General features: G+C 37.4%; 1 protein-coding gene across 3 annotated transcripts in view; it reads right to left on the bottom strand.

Annotated features, from left to right (window-relative positions):
- RARS2 (arginyl-tRNA synthetase 2, mitochondrial) overlaps positions 1-20,041 on the bottom strand; it is a 39,986-nt gene that overhangs the window by 17,452 nt on the left and 2,493 nt on the right. For 2 of the 3 annotated variants that reach the window (XM_062571030.1, XM_062571032.1), the window contains 6 exons: positions 16,833-16,916; positions 11,925-12,022; positions 10,586-10,641; positions 9,183-9,266; positions 5,331-5,407; positions 1,729-1,884 (listed from right to left, as the gene is read on the bottom strand). In XM_062571030.1, the coding sequence (XP_062427014.1) occupies positions 1,729-1,884; positions 5,331-5,407; positions 9,183-9,266; positions 10,586-10,641; positions 11,925-12,022; positions 16,833-16,916 (555 nt within the window). The remainder of the gene's footprint in view (positions 1-1,728; positions 1,885-5,330; positions 5,408-9,182; positions 9,267-10,585; positions 10,642-11,924; positions 12,023-16,832; positions 16,917-20,041) is intronic. The other variant, XM_062571031.1, reaches the window with a different exon arrangement.

The following is a 20,041-nucleotide window of genomic DNA, read 5'->3' as shown; positions in this document are numbered from 1 at the left end:
GTACAAAAATTACAAAATTACAAAAATGCTGAGGTAGTTTCATTGACTGGCTGAAAGGGGAAAAAAAAAAAAAAACACACAGCAGGCTGCACTGCAGGTAAAACCAGTGAGCTGCTGAGAAGTTATTTAGTCTTGAAATGAGTTCTATTTTAAAATGATACTAAAATTAAAAAAAAACTGCTCATAAACTTTGCTCAGCACATAGAAATCACCATTACTAGGAGGGATGAATGTACATCACAGGAGTGATAGGTTAACCTTAGCTGCTGAAACACAGTGGAATTTAATGGTACAAAGGACAGTATTTTTAACGGAGGATAACACAACTGTCAGTCCTTCAGCCAGATACTTATTAGTAGGAAAAGAGAAAGGGAGAAATCTGGCTGCGTTAGTCATCATGTGATTAATAATGAGTGACCATCATGCTGCAGCTGCACATACAGCCCAATACTTCATTTACCCTAAGAGAGCAGGTTTCCACTAGAATTATCAAGAATGCATCTCACTTTGGAGATGTTAACTTGGAGCACTTAGCATGAATCCAGTGATATATTTCAGGAAAGAAATTAAAATGCAGTCAGGCCACATGGATTATTCGGAGAGGGGGGAGAAGGGGGAGAGGGAACCACTTCTATTTTAACCTTGCAAAACAAGAATGAAAGACGACATAACCACTTTTATAAACACACAAAATGGAGAGAGATGGGGAAATGCTATTTGAAGTAAAGAATAATGTGAGCAGAATTAAGTGGTATAAAATTAGTCATGAATTCTTTGAAGGTGAAAGTTAGGGAAAAGAAAAAAGGTCCAAACCCATCAAAACTATGCATCCATTCCAAAATCTCATTGCAAGAATGTGCAAAAGCAAAACTCTCGTTGGTTGTCAGATGGGCCTCAGATTGTTCTTCACATTGTTCTTAAGACTTTACAGTATTAATACCAAGAGACTAGTTTCAATGTCAGAAGGTGCATGTCAGTTCTGTTCTCAAATCACAGCACTCATTCTGTGGCCAGTAGCACAAACCTCTCCCATGAAGCAGTGCACAGCTCCGTTAGTGAGATTACAGTATTCAACAGATGGTTGTATATTAGTTGAACTCTACTTGCAGGTAACTTATGCACTGATTACTATTATAAATTCCAGTTGCTATAATTTCTTACACTCAATTTGATGTGCAACATATAGAGGTCTGCATTATAACATTAGCTCATAAATGTGAAAACAGAGTTATCGCTCAATAAAATTTATAACAGAAACTGCTAAACTTAGTGGGTTGCTGACAACTGCAAACATAAAACAGAACTGAGCAATATTCACCTGACATCAATTTGCTTTGTTGCTTAGCACCAAATTCCCAGCTTCAGAGATTTGGAGAAGGGAGAGTTAGTCAAATGGCTAAATAGATGGACTCCATTAAATAAAACCTATCTAGGTTCTTAGCAACTAAGGTGATACTGTGCTTGGATGTTAAACAAACTACCATGCTTTTCTCAAACAGAGCCATGAGCTGACATATTCAGAAATATCCCCTCCACAACACTGCGAGTTTACTGTAAAGACAATGAACTGACAGCACTACAGCAGTCTCTAATCCTGAGCTGGCTGACTGCTTGGCACTCTCTTGGATGAAAAAGTGCTACACAATGTCAATTATGAGTCTGATGGAGCAACAGATAGAAGATGATCACTTTACTGACAATACAGAAAAAGCAGTGGATGATTTGCACCTTATAAATCCGGATGTATTCTTCAATACTGAAGCTTCTAAATTGTTTCCAAAGTGACAATGTCTCCTCATCATGTTCTTCCAGTTTTCTAAAGAAATCGCTAGCCAGCTTTCTAGTGTTTTCATCTTCTGCTGCTTTATTAATCTGTACATACACCTAAAAAATAATGGCATCAAAATGTTGTAGAAGTATAATCCTCTCCTGAAATAAAAATAAGCAGAACAAGTTCTACAAGAGCAGTACAAACAGGTTTAAAGATGACATTTTAAATCTCAAAAATGTAAAGCTCTTAAAAGAGGACGTATCCTATTTAAAAGATGAATGAATAGTTCAAACTCCAATATGAAAATGTGCAGCTTATCCTAAATTAAGACAGTAATGCCATAATTTTTTTACTAGGTTTGCTATCTTTCCTCTTCTTAATCTTGAAAAAGGTGCAGCAGCAGAATACAGAAGAACTAATTTATGCAAAGATGGAAAACCATCACAGAGTTTTAAACCAGAGACTCACACCACAAGACCACAGTGTTGTCTACATGTAACAGAGCAGTCTGAAAATGGGCTGCAATTGAAGCCTCAAGAACCTAGATGGATCCAACTCTGTAGAAGTTAAAAAAAAAAAAAAAAAAAAAACAAAAAACTCAAAAAACAACAAAAAAAACCCACAGCTCTGGTACAAAAGCCACTTCCTTATACTACTCTGCAGTCACAATAATACATACATGCTGCCTCTATATGGCTAGAGTCAAGCATTGAGTATCAGCATACAACTAGAAACACACACGTGAAGTGTCAGCTTGCTAGAAGCATTACAAACCTGGTATTGGCCAACCTTACATAGGTACACTGAATTTGGCTCTCCTGTTCATTAATAAATTCCTTTACACCCTAGAAGACCAAATGTTTGCCCAGACTATGATTCCTCTCTCTTCAGATGTTGCATTCTGAAAGGCCACAGAAGATTAAAAAAAAAAAAAAAAAAAAATTAACGACTACGTAAAAATAATTAGTGTTTACACTAGGTATTTAGACCCAAATAGCTCAACGCTAATTAACTTTTAAGTCTCTGTAAAACAGTTTTGGTCCCCAAAACATTGCAATCTTAATAAAAAATAAAAACTTCCTGCAAAGTTCAGACAATGAATTAGCTAACAGTACCAAACACTAGCTCTAATGGGTTCAGCCTATAAAATGTTCCTACAGCTAAACACTCTTGAACTTTAACTTTTCTCCTTCCTTTTGTGTCCCAAGATTTCCAGAGATGGAGCTTTCAGACAGAACTGCTGACAAGCCTCAAATATTAAAAGTTTTAGTTCTGTGATGATAAAAAATAAAAAAAAATAAATAAAGTACAGGGAAAATTCAGCTTTTCCCAAGAACAATTCTCCCCCTCCCTCAAATTACAGCTTCAGGTATTCTAACACCTCCCTCTAACACCTCCTCCCCAAATCATTAATTTTGTAAAGCAAAAATAATGCAAAGGACATACTTGCACCTGACTCCCGACCAGAACGGAATGTGCAAAGCTGATTGGAAAACTGCATTCAACTATATGTTATATAGTCGCAATACTTAACTATTTGTTCAATTGTGCCTGATTAATATTAAATACTGATATGAATTTCAAAGTGGGGTCTTTCTGCTGTTGTGTGAAACTAATCTCTCCTACAGATTGTTTAACAAGAAAAATTCCACAGCATTTTTTTTATTTTAAATAATTAAAAATTAGGACTATATAAGAAATTGTTCTTTATTCTCAACTGTTTTATTAGAATTTATAACAAATAGACTGAATATTGCTCTCTAAATCTGAAGGGTTTTTTTTTTAGGTCATAAACCTACACGTTGAGATAGATGGTATTTTAAAGTTTTAGTGCAAAATTCAAATACTTGAGTTTTAAAATCTTAAGAACAGCCTGAAATTACAAATGAAAATTAAATAATATGCAGCAATGCATAACCACAAAAATATGACTGCAACACACATAAACCACTTGGAGGACAGATGGGAGGAAAGAAAAAAAAGAAAAAAAAAACATAAGCACATCATTTCTTCTTGTCTCTTGAAATCAGTCCCACAGCTCTAAACACCTCTAAGCTGAGAATCTGTTGATTTCCTTGAGCAAGCCTCCAAGATGATGAAACAAGCAAACAAAAATTTATCTGCGTCAAAGAAGGTGACAGATTCAGAAGTAGCTATTCTGTCATATGAACAATCTGCCTAATACGTGTTTAATTGTAGTATATCTGAGCAAACACACTTTGTTCCTGAGCCAATAAATAGATTTAAATGAAACGGTTACCTTGTGACTTAGTATCCAAATGCCAGCATTACTAATAGCTCTCATATCCAGCTCAGAGAGTAAAGCATAGCTTGGCTTTGTACTACAGAACACTTGAGAGTGCCTTGCAAACAGCCTTGGACAAGCCTTACAGTATTTGAAATGCTTTCTTTTGAAGGATGAGGGCTGGAATATCAGTCACACAGAAAATTTTGTCCACCTGTCTTCACAGTGGCTGGATTTGTACAGGTTAAGTGTCATAATTCATGTTCTCTCATTTCTGATAACGTATTATATACATGTTATAGCCAATATGTATTGTCAACCAAAGATCACATTACAAGCATCAAGAGAGTCACCAAAGCTTTTTGCTCATTGCACTATATGCAACAAGAAGTGTTCTACATAGTGACAGAGAGAGAGAAATAAATACTAATCCATATGATCTAGGCATATTTGGATGGAGTGAATCAACATCCAGAACTCTATTATCACTGAATAAACAAAACTTGCTCAACAGCCACAAGCTTTATTGAAAATCTGGAGAACTCAGTAGGTCAGTTTTGTTCCCTGATGCAGAGAGATGCAATCTGTAACGCTTGCCCTAGGCCGCCCTGGAGAACAATCTCCTGCAAGAAAACAGTCTTTTCCGCTGTCAGAAGGAATCTCTTGAATGTCAGAAAGAACCTCCTGAATGTCTATCAGCATAAGCTGCATCTTCTACTGGTCCTGGCTCTCTTTTACACCCTTGAAAGAAAGCAAAACATTCTGCAGAGCCAGAACAGCATTCTGAAAAATGACAGCCACTCCTTGCTACCTGCATGTGTTAAGACTCCACATTAGATACAAAATAGTTTAAAGATCCTTTTCCCCTACCAGAGTGGATGGTGTATTCAGCAATAGAAATTAAATATTCTAAAATACTATCAGTAAGAAGATTTTACATCATAGTGGAACTGGATACAGCTGCTTATTACAGCTAGATGCAAGACTTATTTCCATTGCAGCTACCACAGTAACCTCAGTGGTCACCTAAACCCAGCTAAGGTGGTTGATACACTTGCACAGGTCTAGCTGTGTGTGGCCAGAGCAGGCAACCAATACGGTTTAAGTATACACACAGTTACCACCTCTTGGGGTGTGTTTTTCAGCCTACTGATATCTGTCTCTACTGCCATGGCCCAGATTATCACTGGTCTTTAAAATAATTTAAATCCAACTTGAGTGTCTAACCATAACCCTGCACACACAGTATTCTCTATAGAGTTAGCAGCTAAGTTAAATGTACTGTCTTAAGTCCTTAGATACCTCTGAACTTACCTCAAAAAGGTGTTGTAAAGGACTCGATTTTAGCTTTTCTTTGTCGCCAAACTGTTGGAAACCAACACCCAGTAAGCCTTAAACAACAATTACACACAGAGTTAGACAATAGCTCAGAGTGTATCGCTCTCATGATTAAATTGTTTTCATAAGCTCAGAGTATCGCTCTCATGATTAAATTATTTCATAAGCAAGTCTTAACATCATACACAGTAAAACAAATGCCTTCCATACTTAAGCAATATAATAGTGTCTGCTACAGCATAACCTATTATTCTAGTGCATGAAAAAACTATAATAGCTAGAAACTAGTATGAAATACTACATTGATTTTCCAGTCTCTCTCATTGTAAATGCTAGAATTAATGCTACTGGACACATACAGAAAATCATCTTTTACATGGCAACCATGTAAAACTTGCATGTGAAACTATACACCAGAATGTTAGACAGCAACAGAACACACTCCAGAAGCCCCTTCTTTTGCTTCCCCCCTATGAGTTACCATTTCAAAGACAGTAGAAACTAGGACAGAACAGGGTATTCCACATACCACTCATGCAATATTTTCAAGGGAACATTTTGCTGCATGCTGAGAATACGCAGCAGTTTTGGGAAATGCTGAAGTCAAATCAGATATATTAAAAGCCATCTGAAAAAGCAAGAAATCCAAAGCCCAGTTTTACTTTCTAAATCAAAAGAGCTCATTAACCCATTTAGTAGTCTATCAATATCAACTCCATAGTCTGTTAGATTATTTGAGGTTTCTTTTAAGGCCATCTCTTTCTTCTGAGACGACAAGGACCAGGACTGATGCGAAGACAGCATTTGAGGAACAGCTATGCAGGCATCCCTTTGAAAAGGCCTCTGTAGCTAAACAAATAACACTGTCTGAAAAACTCATCTGTTCCATCTTCAAAACTGACTGTGATAGAAAGCCTTGGGCAACTTAGATGAGAAAAATAAGAAAGGATTTAGGAAATAAATGAGTCTGATTCTATTCAAATGGAGTTTCTCTAAGGGTAACTTCCTTTGTCAGCAATCAGAGCTTGATTTCCTAATGATTCATCTTAGGTATTAGTGCATATATACATCTCCCTTTTCAAGGCTGACTCCAAGCTCCAATCTCCTGCTATACTTTCAGTTTTACCTCAGTCCAAACACATCCTTGCACATGTTTCTACACTTCCCCAAATTACTCCAGCCACTTGCTATACTTACAAATTATTGGCAAAATGCAGCATGTGTGGGAACTGATTCCAACTTGTATTTGTTGACTGCTTAGCTGGCAGGCTAAACACAGAAGCTAATTTTCTCTCCCAGAGGTCACTACTCTATCTCCATCCCTACCCTGCTGCTGATGATGACAAAACTAAGAGAAATTTGTTCTTCAGGACATTTCTCTTTGTCAGATCTGGCTGAAGTTTGCCAACAGTTTATTAAGCGAAAAAATTTATTAGAAGTAAAATGACAGAAAGACAGATGGACAGACAGAATGTACGCATAAGCTTTGTTACCTTAAGAAACCTGCCCAAAACCAGCTTCAGGGTTGAGAACGCCTTTGCCACATTTCAGCAGAACACAATTTCAACCATTATGTTTTAAAGCCTTTGACAATAACAGTTTTAATAGAAATGCTGACAGATCATTAATTATACTGGCACTTCTGGGAAAGGACCACTATAATAATATTCCTATGCTACAATTTTGTGAAGCATCACTATATAATTTGTCATAAAAACCTGCCAGATATTTTAGCCGAGCCAGCACACACAAATGCGGAGAATTAATTTTGAAAGCAACACTTGGAACTATTAGTTCACAAGTATGATTATAACAGCTGTGCTATGGATAACAGATTCACATGTAAATAACATGCCTTGTCATTTTTATACTATCAGGAAACTTCACATTGCAATACACAAAAATTCATGATATTCAGACTTATGAGTATAATTTAGTCTTATGAGTAAAATTTAGTATCTTCAAATCCACAGAATGGATGCGATCAGTTGAGAAGTCCTTTAACTACTTTGTATTTTGTTGCTTAATTGTCCTTGCCACATTCACTATACAAGACTATGTCATAAAACTAGGTTTATGGAACAAAAAGAAATGAATGAAATATGTAATGATGAAATTCATTTAATTTTAGGCAAAAAACCATCCTGTATTCAACTCCTATGAAATAAATCCTGAGTGGATCGAAGCTGTGCTAAAAATTATTGTTTGATGAGAAACAGAATCGGGAATGAAAGAGCTGTGGAGGAAATAATTTGACAAAGGAAAAAATAACCAAAGTCATAAAAACATTCAATTCAACTGTCTAAAAGGCAGGAGTTTACTTCAGAATAGACGATGAGTAGAACTAAATACATTTTAGTTACATATCCTATCGAATCTGAATATATAAATGGAGCAGAAGTAGAGCATTTCAGTTAAATTTTTCACCCAGCTCAGTCTCCAAAACTCATTTATTAGCGTTCCCACAAACAGTTGTACCAGCACAACTGAACGGGGCAGCATAAAGGATGGAATAAGCAAAAGTTACTGCTTGATATAGATTTGGTTTTGTTCATCATTTAAAAATAAATATATTGACACTGTTTTCACAGCCCACTGTAAAAGAAGCGGGGCAGTTTTATAGTTACCACAGGCATATCAGCTTTCACAAACAAGAAAGTGAACATGATTATATTTTTTAAATGCCAAAGGTGTTTCAAATTAGCTTTTTTTTGGGGGGGGTTATAAATGAAGAAGGGAATAAGGGTCAATTTAAAACATAAAACTAACAACAGACATTAATAAATGAATCCTATGGATAGGTCAACTGGCATCTAAGAGGAATATTTACAAATCTAGTAAACAGGCATAAATGCTCTCCAGTCAGGGAATAAACATTGACCCATTTTGGGTTGCAGATAAGTAAGAACTGAAAAATCATCTCATCTGATGGACATTTCAGAGGATGTAGAAATTCACGTGTGTGTGCACCTGCAAGCATGCCTACATGCAAGAGTGAGAGATGCAAGTCTTCTACAGTTTATTCATTTGCATCTTCTCACCCCTAGACACCTCTCTTTTGCAACATTTTAAGGGGGAAACTGAATAGTTTGATGAAGTTTTTGTGTATATTTAATGATGTAAACTCCCTGGGCCCCAATATGCCAAAATACAGTTTCTGTGCAAGTTAGTAATGCTCTACGAATAATATCTTACAGTTTCCAGAGGGAACAAACAAACAACAACAAACTCCATAACACACAAAAAGGCAATCAAATGTAGAATATACATTTCTTTACAATTATTCTATTGTTATTTGTACAGGTGTAGCATACATTAGAAAGCTTATTATTCCACAATTGTTGCATATTTAAAATTTGAATAAAGAGGACAGTATTACAATAGACATGCAACAGCTATGATTGTATGCTCAGCATTTTATCTAGAGTAAGCAACAGTAGCCCGTTCTGCTACTAGGTCTTCATAGGTATAATTACCATTCTTAGAAGATATTTACACAACCCTTTAAAAACAAACCTCAGATAAACCATAGGAAAACACAGAGAGGAGCTATGAGGAATAGGGGGCCTGCTGGGTAAATTTCTCTGTATTGCTCCCACACGGTAGCATAGCTCATACTGCTGATGAATCATTCTGGGTTGCTCATATTTTCAGAATATGAAATATGCTCACATTTTCAGAAGACTGACTATGTTACATAAATGGAAACACAATATTACTCTTTATGAACCCAGGATAAACCCAATTTGTCTGCAAAAACTGAAGATGGAAACCTAGACCATGTCATCAGTAGAAAAGGGAACACAAGAAATCAAAATCAAAACATACCAAACTGCATGCCCCAGTCACCAAGGTAATTTATTCTCGTTACTTGATGTCCCAACGCAACTTTGAGATTTGCTATAAAATTTCCTGGTAAGGAATCAAAATTAGTATTATTTTTCAAAGTAGTCAAAATTCTCTCATCCCAACAGATTGGTTTTCTGTTTTTGTTTGAACTGCTTCTGCTTTCCTTCTTCATTTTGAATAGTCAGATTAATTACTCCACAGAACACACTAGAATTCTTTAAAACTACAGGTAATAATTTTTTGAACAGAATAAGGGCTGCGTATTTCAAAGGTGCTGTAAAGTATCTCATACAGTGGTGATAAAAACATACGTGTGCATATGTTTACGCACATACTGCAAAGTACATGAACATGGAAAACACTTTTTATAGTCCCCTCTATCCTCACAAGATGTGAGGTAGTATACACAATTCCTTTTTTATAATCAGGCAACCTCATACGAGGAGGTTGAGTAAGAACTCAAATTCACAAACTACTGTTAACTGTGAAGCTACACAGAGAACATTACGTCCTGGATCTCTCTATAATGCTGGAGTAGTACTGAACTCTGCACTTAATGCTTGATATGGTCCAAACTTACTATTATAACCCATGGGCATTTCTTGGTTTGAACTTTTATTACAAGAGAACTCCTCCATTGTTCTCCTCAGCTTAGCTGTACTACAGAAGTACAAAGAAATACCACCTTCCTTCTCCTGTTTCCTATGATTCAAGGGTACTATTTAATTGTCATACAGATGTAGAAAAGTGCAGAAAACTTTCACTTCTTCTATTATTGTAATATCACAATTTAGCTTGCAATTCCATTCATGGTATTAACTCCATAGATGCTTTTAGCATCTTCTGCCAATAACCTACTACTTTTTTATAATGTGAAATGGGAAGTCCAGGGAGAAGGGAGAACTAATGATTTCCATATGCCATTAGAGTACTGAACAATAAACTAATTAATTATTCCATTAGAGATGACAGTCCCTGTGCTTGTAATACTGGCACAAAGTACTTAAAATACAAAAGCAAACTTTTCATAAGGTAACTGCTAAAACACAACAACCTGACTGCTCTGCCGTCCATTGCAAATTAGAAATTTAGAATTCAAAGGACTCTCAGTGAAAACTGTCATGGGTGTCTTTGTTGAACAATTTTAAACTGCTTAATTTAATGTTCACAATCACAAAACTATATTCTGTGTGACTCAGTAAATCCGCCAGCAACAAATCAGACTTTTCTTCACTGCTTAATGAGTAAAAAGTTCTTAGTCGGCAAGTTCAGCCTGACACGGCCCTTCCACTAGGAGAAGGAAAGGTCAGCAGTGATCCCCTGTCAAGTTAAACATGAAGACCAAAAAAGCCCTTTTAGGTCACAGTTAAATGCTTACTTACCTATTATTGTGGAACGCAAGTGTCCTATGTGAAACTTTTTGGCAATATTAGGGGAGCTGTAACAAATTTCCACAAATAATATTCATTTAGTGTACAAAGATTGCCAGATTCAAAGATTCTGTAAAGGATTTTGAATTACATGTATAGCAAAAGAACTGAAATAAAATAACAGTTTTGAATATTCTTTTAGAACTCCCTGATTAGCTTCTGTTCCAAAGAGCAAAGTTTCCTATCCAAACAACTCTTCCTCCTGTATGAGTTAAAAGCCAGTGCTACTTGGAAGAAGACAGACAGACAAACAAAACCAAAAAAAAACTATGCAAGTAACAAAAGACTTAAACTATCTTCTCACTTTCTACATGTTTTGGCACAACAGATTATTATCCTCATACCTTCACTAGAGATAAATCTGATACCAGAACATAAGACTTTTGTATACAAGAATCAGTCACTACAGTTAAGTTTTCTTCAGCCAAATGTGTTCTCTTCAAAGCTTGACAATAGTGTATCTTCATGCCAAAGTCTAATACTTAATGTGAACATATGTTTTACTTTATTGTTTGTATTTCAGTTCAGTTTAAACTTACTCCTACTGGTATATTATTAGTCTTAAGCATTTACCTGAAAAATTTTGCAAAATAATCAAGTTAGATCTACAGATTATAGGTTCTTCTCTATTGACTAAAGGAAGGAAAAAAACAACAACAAAAAAAACCCACTCCCTCCACAATTGTTTGTCCCTGACAATAAAATGGAGGTTCAGCTACAAACATTCAGCTCCCAAATTAAAGCCAAGAGCTTCCTTTCTAGGACCAGGAAGCCTGCAGAGGGAGTGTAAGTGGACAAAAATATTTATACATAAAGAAGTCTGAGTCAGATGCTTTTCTTTCCACAAGCAGGTGAAAGCAAACAAAATTGCACTGGCCAAAAACATCACTGGGCCAACAATCCAGAAGATTCAGCAAGATAAATGCCTGGCTGCTTTAGCAAGTCAGAAAGGTAGGTATTAAAGAAACCTAAGCAGTAGAGTTGGAAAACAAATCAAAGCCCAGGTGGAAAAAGTAGTAGGCTAGTGGCTGAAAATTCAGATGATGTTTCTTGATCAAATAAAATAATAAAAATAAAAGATGCCTACATACAAAGTGAAAGCTATTATTCACCAAATGAGAATATTCTTAGTGAGTGGCAGAACTTTTTAAATACCAAAAGGCAAATATATCAGAATATTAAATACAGCTGAATATAATATGGTTAATTTCACAGGCATCATACATTACAGTAATGAGTATCAGTCAGTAGATAAGGCAACCTTCTCAAAGGATTCATCACCTATTCTTACCTGAACTCAATCACTGCCTTTTGTCTAGGCACTGTAGAGAAGAGTTCACTTTTTATTTCATATTCTGAGCCATCTTTCAACACCTGTTGCAACACAGTCTAAAGGGCAACAAAGAAAATGTGAAGAAATATGCTTCAACAACAGAAAGTGGAATCAGAAAAACTGTTAACCAACTACCCAAGAGTCAATACTACAGCCTTTACTCACATAAGCAATTAGATTGCTAGTTAGCCAAGGAACAAGATCTAATATGCAGATGGAAATACCATTTAATTTTGAAAGCTGTATCTGATCCATTAAAAAATAAATTCTAAGCAAAGACTAGGCTGATTTTGTTGAGAACTTGAAAGGATGGGAAAAGTCTCATGTTCTTCAAAATCGTTCAGTTAGGTAACTTGAGGGGCCAAAAGAGTAATCTGGAGTTAATTAGTGTGCAGGAAGTGAGAGTCACTCCCAGAACACAGGTAGGGTTGTGACCTCATATAAAGTGAAGGAGTCTTTATGCAAAGAGGAGTCTCATCTTACTCTAACCAGGACACTCACCTCTCCTTATTCAGATAGCAGATTTTAAAATAAAAGGTATCCTGTAGAACTAGACTATTGATTTGGATGAAAAAGTAGGACAGCCTAAAATAGGCCTGACTAGAGAATTTACCTCACCATGCAGAAAGTTTTCTCAGCAGGCTTTTTTTAATTAATAACAGAAAAGCTACATAACATATATCTGAGCTTCCTGAAAAGTGTCCTTCTCCCAAGAAGAAATCTTATCAAGGAACACTTTGCAGAGTTTGGCTACTTGCCTGAAATTCTTAAGAGTCCTATCTTAGCACCAAGGCTTTAGTCAAAGTGTGAACATTTAGAATGTAGGGGATACCACAGCACATGGCATGGCCAGATCACAGGCACAATCCATTTGGGACACATGAGACTTCCCCCATACTCCTTGTGAGAGAGGGCCTGCAAGAAATCCAATGTGCTCTGACTGCATGAGCATTACCAGGTTTATACAGACCACCTAAATAGCACATGAGCGCTCTTCTCTCTCTCTGTCTCCAGGAAATCTCAGAAATATGAGAGTTCTAGTCTTCATAATTATCAATAAAGCCACTCTAAAAGACAAAATAATCACTGTGGTATCCTCGCCCTCATTTTACTGCAAGTAGACTGAAGTAACAGCTCACTGAAGGTACTTTAGGAGTTGGTCATTATTTTACTATTTTTTTTATACTAAAGGGATATTTAAACATTAACCAATGGTTTAAGTGAAGACAAAACAGAGATGAAAGAGGCTTAGCCATTTCTAATTTAAATAGTATAAATATAAATTGCTTTTGTTAGGTTATGTGATAAAACTCCTCATTCTCATGCACACAAAGCAGCATAGAGGAACAACTGCAGGTGGGAGAACTCCAGTAACCCTGTCAGAGCAATGAGCCCCTAATCCAGTCCCAACTAGGGCTGTTCTAGAAGAGCCATAAGCCCCACTGTCCAAGTGTGAAAGCCAGCAACATGAGTCAATGGGAGCAGCTCTCCAGAGCACCTTTTAGACTGAGGGGGGTTATCGCCTAGAAGTACGAGACACATTATGGGATGCAAGGAAAAAGCATTTGGGGATCATACAAGACTTATTATGGAATGTTTAAGCATGGGACCAAAGGCAGGAAAAGGGAGGGATCAAGATGGTTTGAGAAGGAACAAATGTGGGAAAATAGAGGGATAGGTGATAAAGAGAGCTGGCTCCCTCTTAACGAAGTTGGTCAGTACAACACTCGTCTGCATGCCCAGTGCAGTCTGTCCTGCCTTCTTACTAAATTCCATTTCTAGCTGTTCTCCTGGGTGAGAACAGTGTGCATGTGTGTAGGTCTAAGCGCTAGCAACTGGAGTGGGTCCACAGACCAGACAGCCTGCTCATCTGTGGTATCAGCAATTGGAGCCAGTGAGGGTATGTGTGTCAGTGCATGATCATTAGTAACTAGGAATCTGGACTAGCTGGTGAGTAGGTTAAATGGCCTGGGAGCCAAGTATGCATGTGTGTGTCTCTACTGGGTAGACCACAGGGGCAGTTGGCTACTGGGGGAACCAGGGGAGTTCCAGCCAACTGCCAGAGGGGCTGTGGGGTCTCGGGTCATTAAGACTTGCTTGTGTGTATGTGCATCTCTACAGGAAAGAGAACATGAAGAGCTGGCTACCAGATTTGTCTCTCTGTCTCTCTCATTGCTCATCCTAGAACACAAGACAGTTGACTGTTTCTACCTTTTTTTCCAGTTACATCACTGCCCATGTTTAGTATTGCTTGATTAGTTCATTCATCTGCCTAATGTTTTTTCCCCTTCCTTTTGTAAGACAGCTTGCGTATACAATGGGAAAAAGAACAACTGGAGACTTTCACAAGAATTCAGGTCTCCTGGACCATCAAGTCACTTCAACTTAAATTCACAATACAAAAAGGAAAAATACCCACGCACATACTACTAAGAACACATGCACATGCTACTAAAACAGCTAGGTCTTTCTACATACCAAAAGCTGTCTTACTTTTTACTCTTAAGCACTAAAGAAGGCCCACTATTCAATCCTCACGTGTTCAAACACCCCTTCCTCCCTTTACTACACCTGCAAGTCCGTAAACCCACTACAGATAGTCTATACAAAAGTATGTCTACTTTGAAAGCGTGGAGACTGGCTAAAATGCACCAAAATATTCCACAAAATGTTGAATGCTGTTTGTGGAAAGAAGAATTCTGTGCTGACTATATTATCAATAATGCATTTATAGAGTAAATAATTTCCTGTACATACCTTGTATACTCCTGTTTGTCACACAGATGCCAATGCACTACAAAACTATATGAAGCTGTAAGTATTGGACAAACTCACTGAGGAATATAGAGGCCTTTAACCATACGAACTAAAGTGGAATTCTTTCATTCAGTGGAATGATTTTTTTTTTTCCAAAATAGCCTTAAAATTCTTTTGCAATAGTTATTGGAGAAATAGAAGAACAAACTGCTCCTGTAGAGGAACCTTTAATTCTATTTGTATTATGGCACTTAATAAGGTAAGCCACAAACGCATAAATCATGACATTTATCATAGACCTGTTCTCCTTACCAGTGAGAGTCACAGCTAAATCTTATCTCCTCCTCTTCACTGGTGACATAACGCAAAATTTTATGTTCTAATTCCACATTGTTTCCAGCACTTTTTTTCTGAGCCTACATAGTTCTGCTTGAATCCTAATGCTGACTGGAGCCCCTAAAGGGAGGGAGTCTTGTGAAACCCTGCCCATGAATAAAATTTAATCTTGAAACTACTCCAGTGAGCAGTCAGCTGCTACGCTCTTATCAAGGTGGATTATAAAGAGCCAACGCAAAATTAAAGGAATTTTTTTTTAGATAATAAATGAAGCAATTGATAGGAATGCTTAAGCCTTAACAATTCATAGGAAGGAAGAGCTTTTATCAGTCAGGAAAAGTCCTTAAGAAAGAGGGTTTCTCCAGGGTCCCTTCTCGCCCCAGCGCGGCCTCTTTGCACAGAGGGAGTTAAAGGTTACATGCGGCAGTGGGGAGTGGGATGTCGGTTCTGTTGTCGTTAAATTTTTCCCAGTGACTGCAAGCAAATTAGCAAGTTGCTAATGAGATCCCAGGATAGGTTGTGGGAGGGCTGCGGCAGGGGTGGAGAGGTTAACGCACGGGTCCTGTGCCTGGGCAGGAAATGCGAAGGGCTGCCTGCTCTGGGAAGGACTTTGTAAGGGTAGATCTGGCCTGTTGTCTGCATCTCTTCAGTTCTTGGCTGCTTGACATCAGTTTGCTAAAAACCCCATCTTTCACAAGTTGTCTGCCAGCTCTTTATGTTTAAAACTGTTTGTTTTGAAGGCAGGAAGATGATTTAACAACTAAAACACTTTCAGATTATAGAAAGAAAATGAGGAAATATTGCTCTTGGCTTAAACCTCTCCTAGCAGCACTCCACCCAACGTGAAGTGCATGGTACTTGCAGCTACTGGGGGGTCAGCTGTGTCCTCCCTGCACTTGCACAGGTTCAGCGGCTAGGTTTTAAATTGGCACTTGCATTATGCTAAAAACAAACCTCAGCTTCTCAGAGCCAGCAGGCTCCTGCTGTGACTTCCTACCCCAATTCACATGCAGTCATTTTTCCAAGACCACAATGTCGTTTGCCACAAGCATTGCCTAGCCTATGTAGTAATGCTTTGAACAACACCCTGATGTAGTTTGCTCCACAAATTAGCTGAACCAGCTTAGCAAGACTTTCATCCAGGCTAAGTTTAACAGAACTCTAGTCTATCAGTACCAGCCATCCATTTATCTTCCCAAAGCTCTTGCAAATAATCCAGAGTGCAATTGAGACAGTACTCTAATAGACTGAGTGGTATCTTCCTTTCACTATGTTACTGCTTTAACAAACGAAGCTTTCAATTTTGGTTAGATATTGGGCTTCAAGGAGTACAGCTTCCTCTGTTTTGTAGCAAAGTATACAATGGTAAAACTGCAGTCAGTATTTTCAGGTATCTTTCTATCCTCCACCATCTTAAACAAGGGTCTTTATAGGAAAGATTAAAATTTGAATTTATACTTTAGAAACTCAAAGGACCTGTCAAGTCTACCTTTTAAAGGGAGAAGTGTGAGAAAAGAATAAAAGAGTTATAATTATCAACTAAAGGTAGATACATTGTTTCCTCACATATTTTTAAAGAATAAACCACTGTGACCCTCATCCTGAATTCTGGGGCTACATAAAAAGCCATAACAGGAATCCCTGAGAGAACTCATGAAAGACAAACAGTTTTACACAGGAAATTCCTTTCTAAGACAACCATAAGTATTTTTCAGGTTTGCACAGAAGACCTTATTTTTACCTTAGTGCATCTGAAATATTAACAGTACTTACCTTTGCTAATAATTCCCTGTTTATTGTGAAGTTTACTGTTCCTGGGCCAGTGCTGATTTCACTCACGACAGCATCACGTTTTAGCTAAAACAAAAGCAAAACTCATTTATGAAAACAGATAAATTGAAAAAAGAATCTTTATTAATTCAATCCACACGTAAGTGTTAAATAATTTAATAGATTGGAATAATAGATTAGATCACAAATGGATCATTTAATCCATCCTGTACAGAAAGGGAAGATTTTATTACTTCCTATCCATGCTTCATAATTCTGAATGTAGCTCAGCCCTAAATGTTGTACATTCTTTTTGCTTCAGTCCCTACATACATCCAATCTGCATTTATTTCTTTGACTGGAAGCAGTAGCTGATCTCTTTGTATGCACAGAAGCAGAGATATATTTGACAGCTTACACTGTATGTGACAGCACACACACACACACACACACACACACACACACACACACACACACACACACAACAATCAAGATCAAACTCTTAAAGAAAACCTGAGACAGAAGTTTCAGGCTGCTGTTTCTTAAAACTCTTGACTTTTATGACAAGTAATGTTCCGCAGCACCCAACGGTATAAAACAAAGATGTTTAAGGCCAATATGTTAAGAATTGCATTTAAAAATTCCATAAGGCACATATTTTGAAAATTCTGAACCCAGGAGTAATATTTGGGCACCAAGGCTCTAATGTCAACCTCCTCCTTGCACAAATTTAAAAGACAACACAAATCACTTTATCACTTGGTTATTATCTTTGACAGAGGCAACAGAGGCAAGTCATATGTTCTTACAGAAGAACATAAGCATGAAAAAGAAATTCTGACTCCATGTTAGGTCTCATGCTTAGATACTAATTCAAACACGTGATGAAATCATGGTCAGCCTTCAAGATTCTCAGCCTTCAGAAGCTCCAATAGAAACAAATCCGATCGTTTAATCACAGGCTATATGAAAATGTATTTCTTGTATTGATTCTGAATTTCCCATACCTGTTAATTTTATTAAAGGTCCTTTTAAACTTATAGGAACAGAAAAAAATGAAAATTTTTGATGGACTTTGTCCATATTGTTTATTCTGCTAAACACTTTCCAAATACACTGTCATTTGAATCGCAGTGTTTTTCATCTCTCTTTAATAAGAGTGTTCATCTGGCCTCTCTAGAGCTTTACCAGCTTCTTCTCCAAACATCCTGTGGTTCTGTAGTAACTAGATCTCCTCATATCTAAGGATTGGACTAAAACGTCACTATGCTGTACAAAGGCATAAAAATCAAAGTTCTCTCAGCAAAGAACTAACAGTTCAAAGATGAGACAAGAATCAGCCAGGCAAGAATCGTCTTTTTGAAGAAAATCAAAAGCACGTGGAAACAAGACAATTACAACCTTTCTGACAGACAGTTCTTGGCATACCATAGCACATTATGTTCCATTCAGCATCATGTTACCATATTACTTGGGCCTTTTCAGTCTACAAGAAAAATTTCAATTGCTTCTGCCTAATCTATATCTCTGTATTTTCAAATACTGCAACCTATTTGATCAGAAGGACTGGAGCACCTGCCCTGTGAGGAATGGCTGTGAGAGCTGGGCCTGTTCAGCCTAGAGAAGAGAAGACTGAGGGGGGATCTCATCAATGTGTACAAGTACCTGAAGGGAGGGTGTCAAGGGGATGGGGACAAACTCTTTTCAGTTGTCCCATGTGACAGGACAAGAGGCAATGGGCAGAAATTGAAGCACAGAAAGTTCCGCCTGAACGTGAGGGGGAATTTCTTTGCTGTGAGAGTGACGAAGCACTGGAGCAGGTTGCCCAGAGAGCTTGTAGAGTCTCCTTCTCTGGAGATCTTCAAGGCCCGCCTGGATGCAACCCTGTCTAACATGCTCTAAGTGATCCTGCTGAGCAGGGGGGTTGGACTAGATAATCTCCAGAGGTCCCTTCCAACCTTACCAATTCTGTCAGTCTATTTCCTCATTTCCTAAGTGACTGAGAACATACCATTAAATCTTGAGGCACTCCATCAACTGCTTATCACAATAAAAACTTACCGCTACTTACTTTTTGCTATCTCTCCATTATTTTCAATATAGAATATTAAGCTGATTTCTACATTACTTAACTTTCTTTGTGGATGACACAATCAGTTCAAATAAATTATATCAAGTGCTTCTCCTTTATCCACTCTCCAACAAAAAACACTCTAAAGGATTAACGATATTTTTTCCTTTTTTTAACCCACTCAAATGCGGGGCTTATATAACCTGTTCTTCCTTTCTGTTGTAACTGTTGTTCTACCTAAAGATGTGAGCCTCAGTGGCCACAGTTTCCTTAATGACCCACAGTCAATGAAAGTGACAGACATAGTATTTGTAGCTTTCTAATCACTAGGAACAGCAGCTGCTTTTAAAATAAGATTTGACACAGGGAAAAATTCTGGAATAGATTGCCCACAGATGCTGTCATTCTCTATCCTTGGAGGACTTACACAGGAAAAGTCCTGAGCAACCTCATCCAAAAGCTGCAACAACCTGCTTGGAGCAAGAGGTTGGAATGGATGACTTACTGAGGTCCCTTCCAACCTGAATTATCCTATGATTACAGAACATACTTAAGTTGTTCCAGAACTTTTGGTTGTACAGGTATACCTGGAGGCAAACACAGCCTTGATACTCTGCACAATCAGCTCTTCTTTCACTTCAGTCAGAATATTCATCTGTTACAAGAATGAGTCCAAGGCATGGATCTTCTCATCTCAGCAGTAAAGAATGAAATGGAGAAATAGTATAGCTTCTCAGTAATATTCTAACCATCTTTATTTGTCCTTTTTAACTCTTGATTATACAGCAAGTCCACGGACTTTTGCCTCAAACTTACTTTTTCCGATGCAGATGAAGAATTTTGCTTGTACTTTCATTATTTAATCGATTCATTCTTTGTGACTAGCTTTGGCACAACTTTCTCATTTATACTCCTTTTCATTGGCATCACTAAGACAGTTTTAGATTGGAAATGATTTTTTCCAGTTCAAATGATCCCTCAACCATAGCGATTTACTCCTCACCTTCTAGTCTGAGGAATAACGGCCAATAGATAAAAAAAAACGGTCATATTTTGAGAATATGCCCTCTATTCAGTAGTCTTTTGTACAATCAGATTTCCCTCTAAGCCGAGTAATTTTTCAGATGCTGCCTTAAAAATT

The sequence above is a fragment of the Rhea pennata genome, chromosome 3, assembly GCF_028389875.1.
Source record: "Rhea pennata isolate bPtePen1 chromosome 3, bPtePen1.pri, whole genome shotgun sequence".
Taxonomy (NCBI): Eukaryota; Metazoa; Chordata; class Aves; order Rheiformes; family Rheidae; genus Rhea; species Rhea pennata.
The sequence above is the reverse complement of the archived record's forward strand: the minus strand, read 5'-3'. Positions and strand labels throughout refer to the sequence as shown.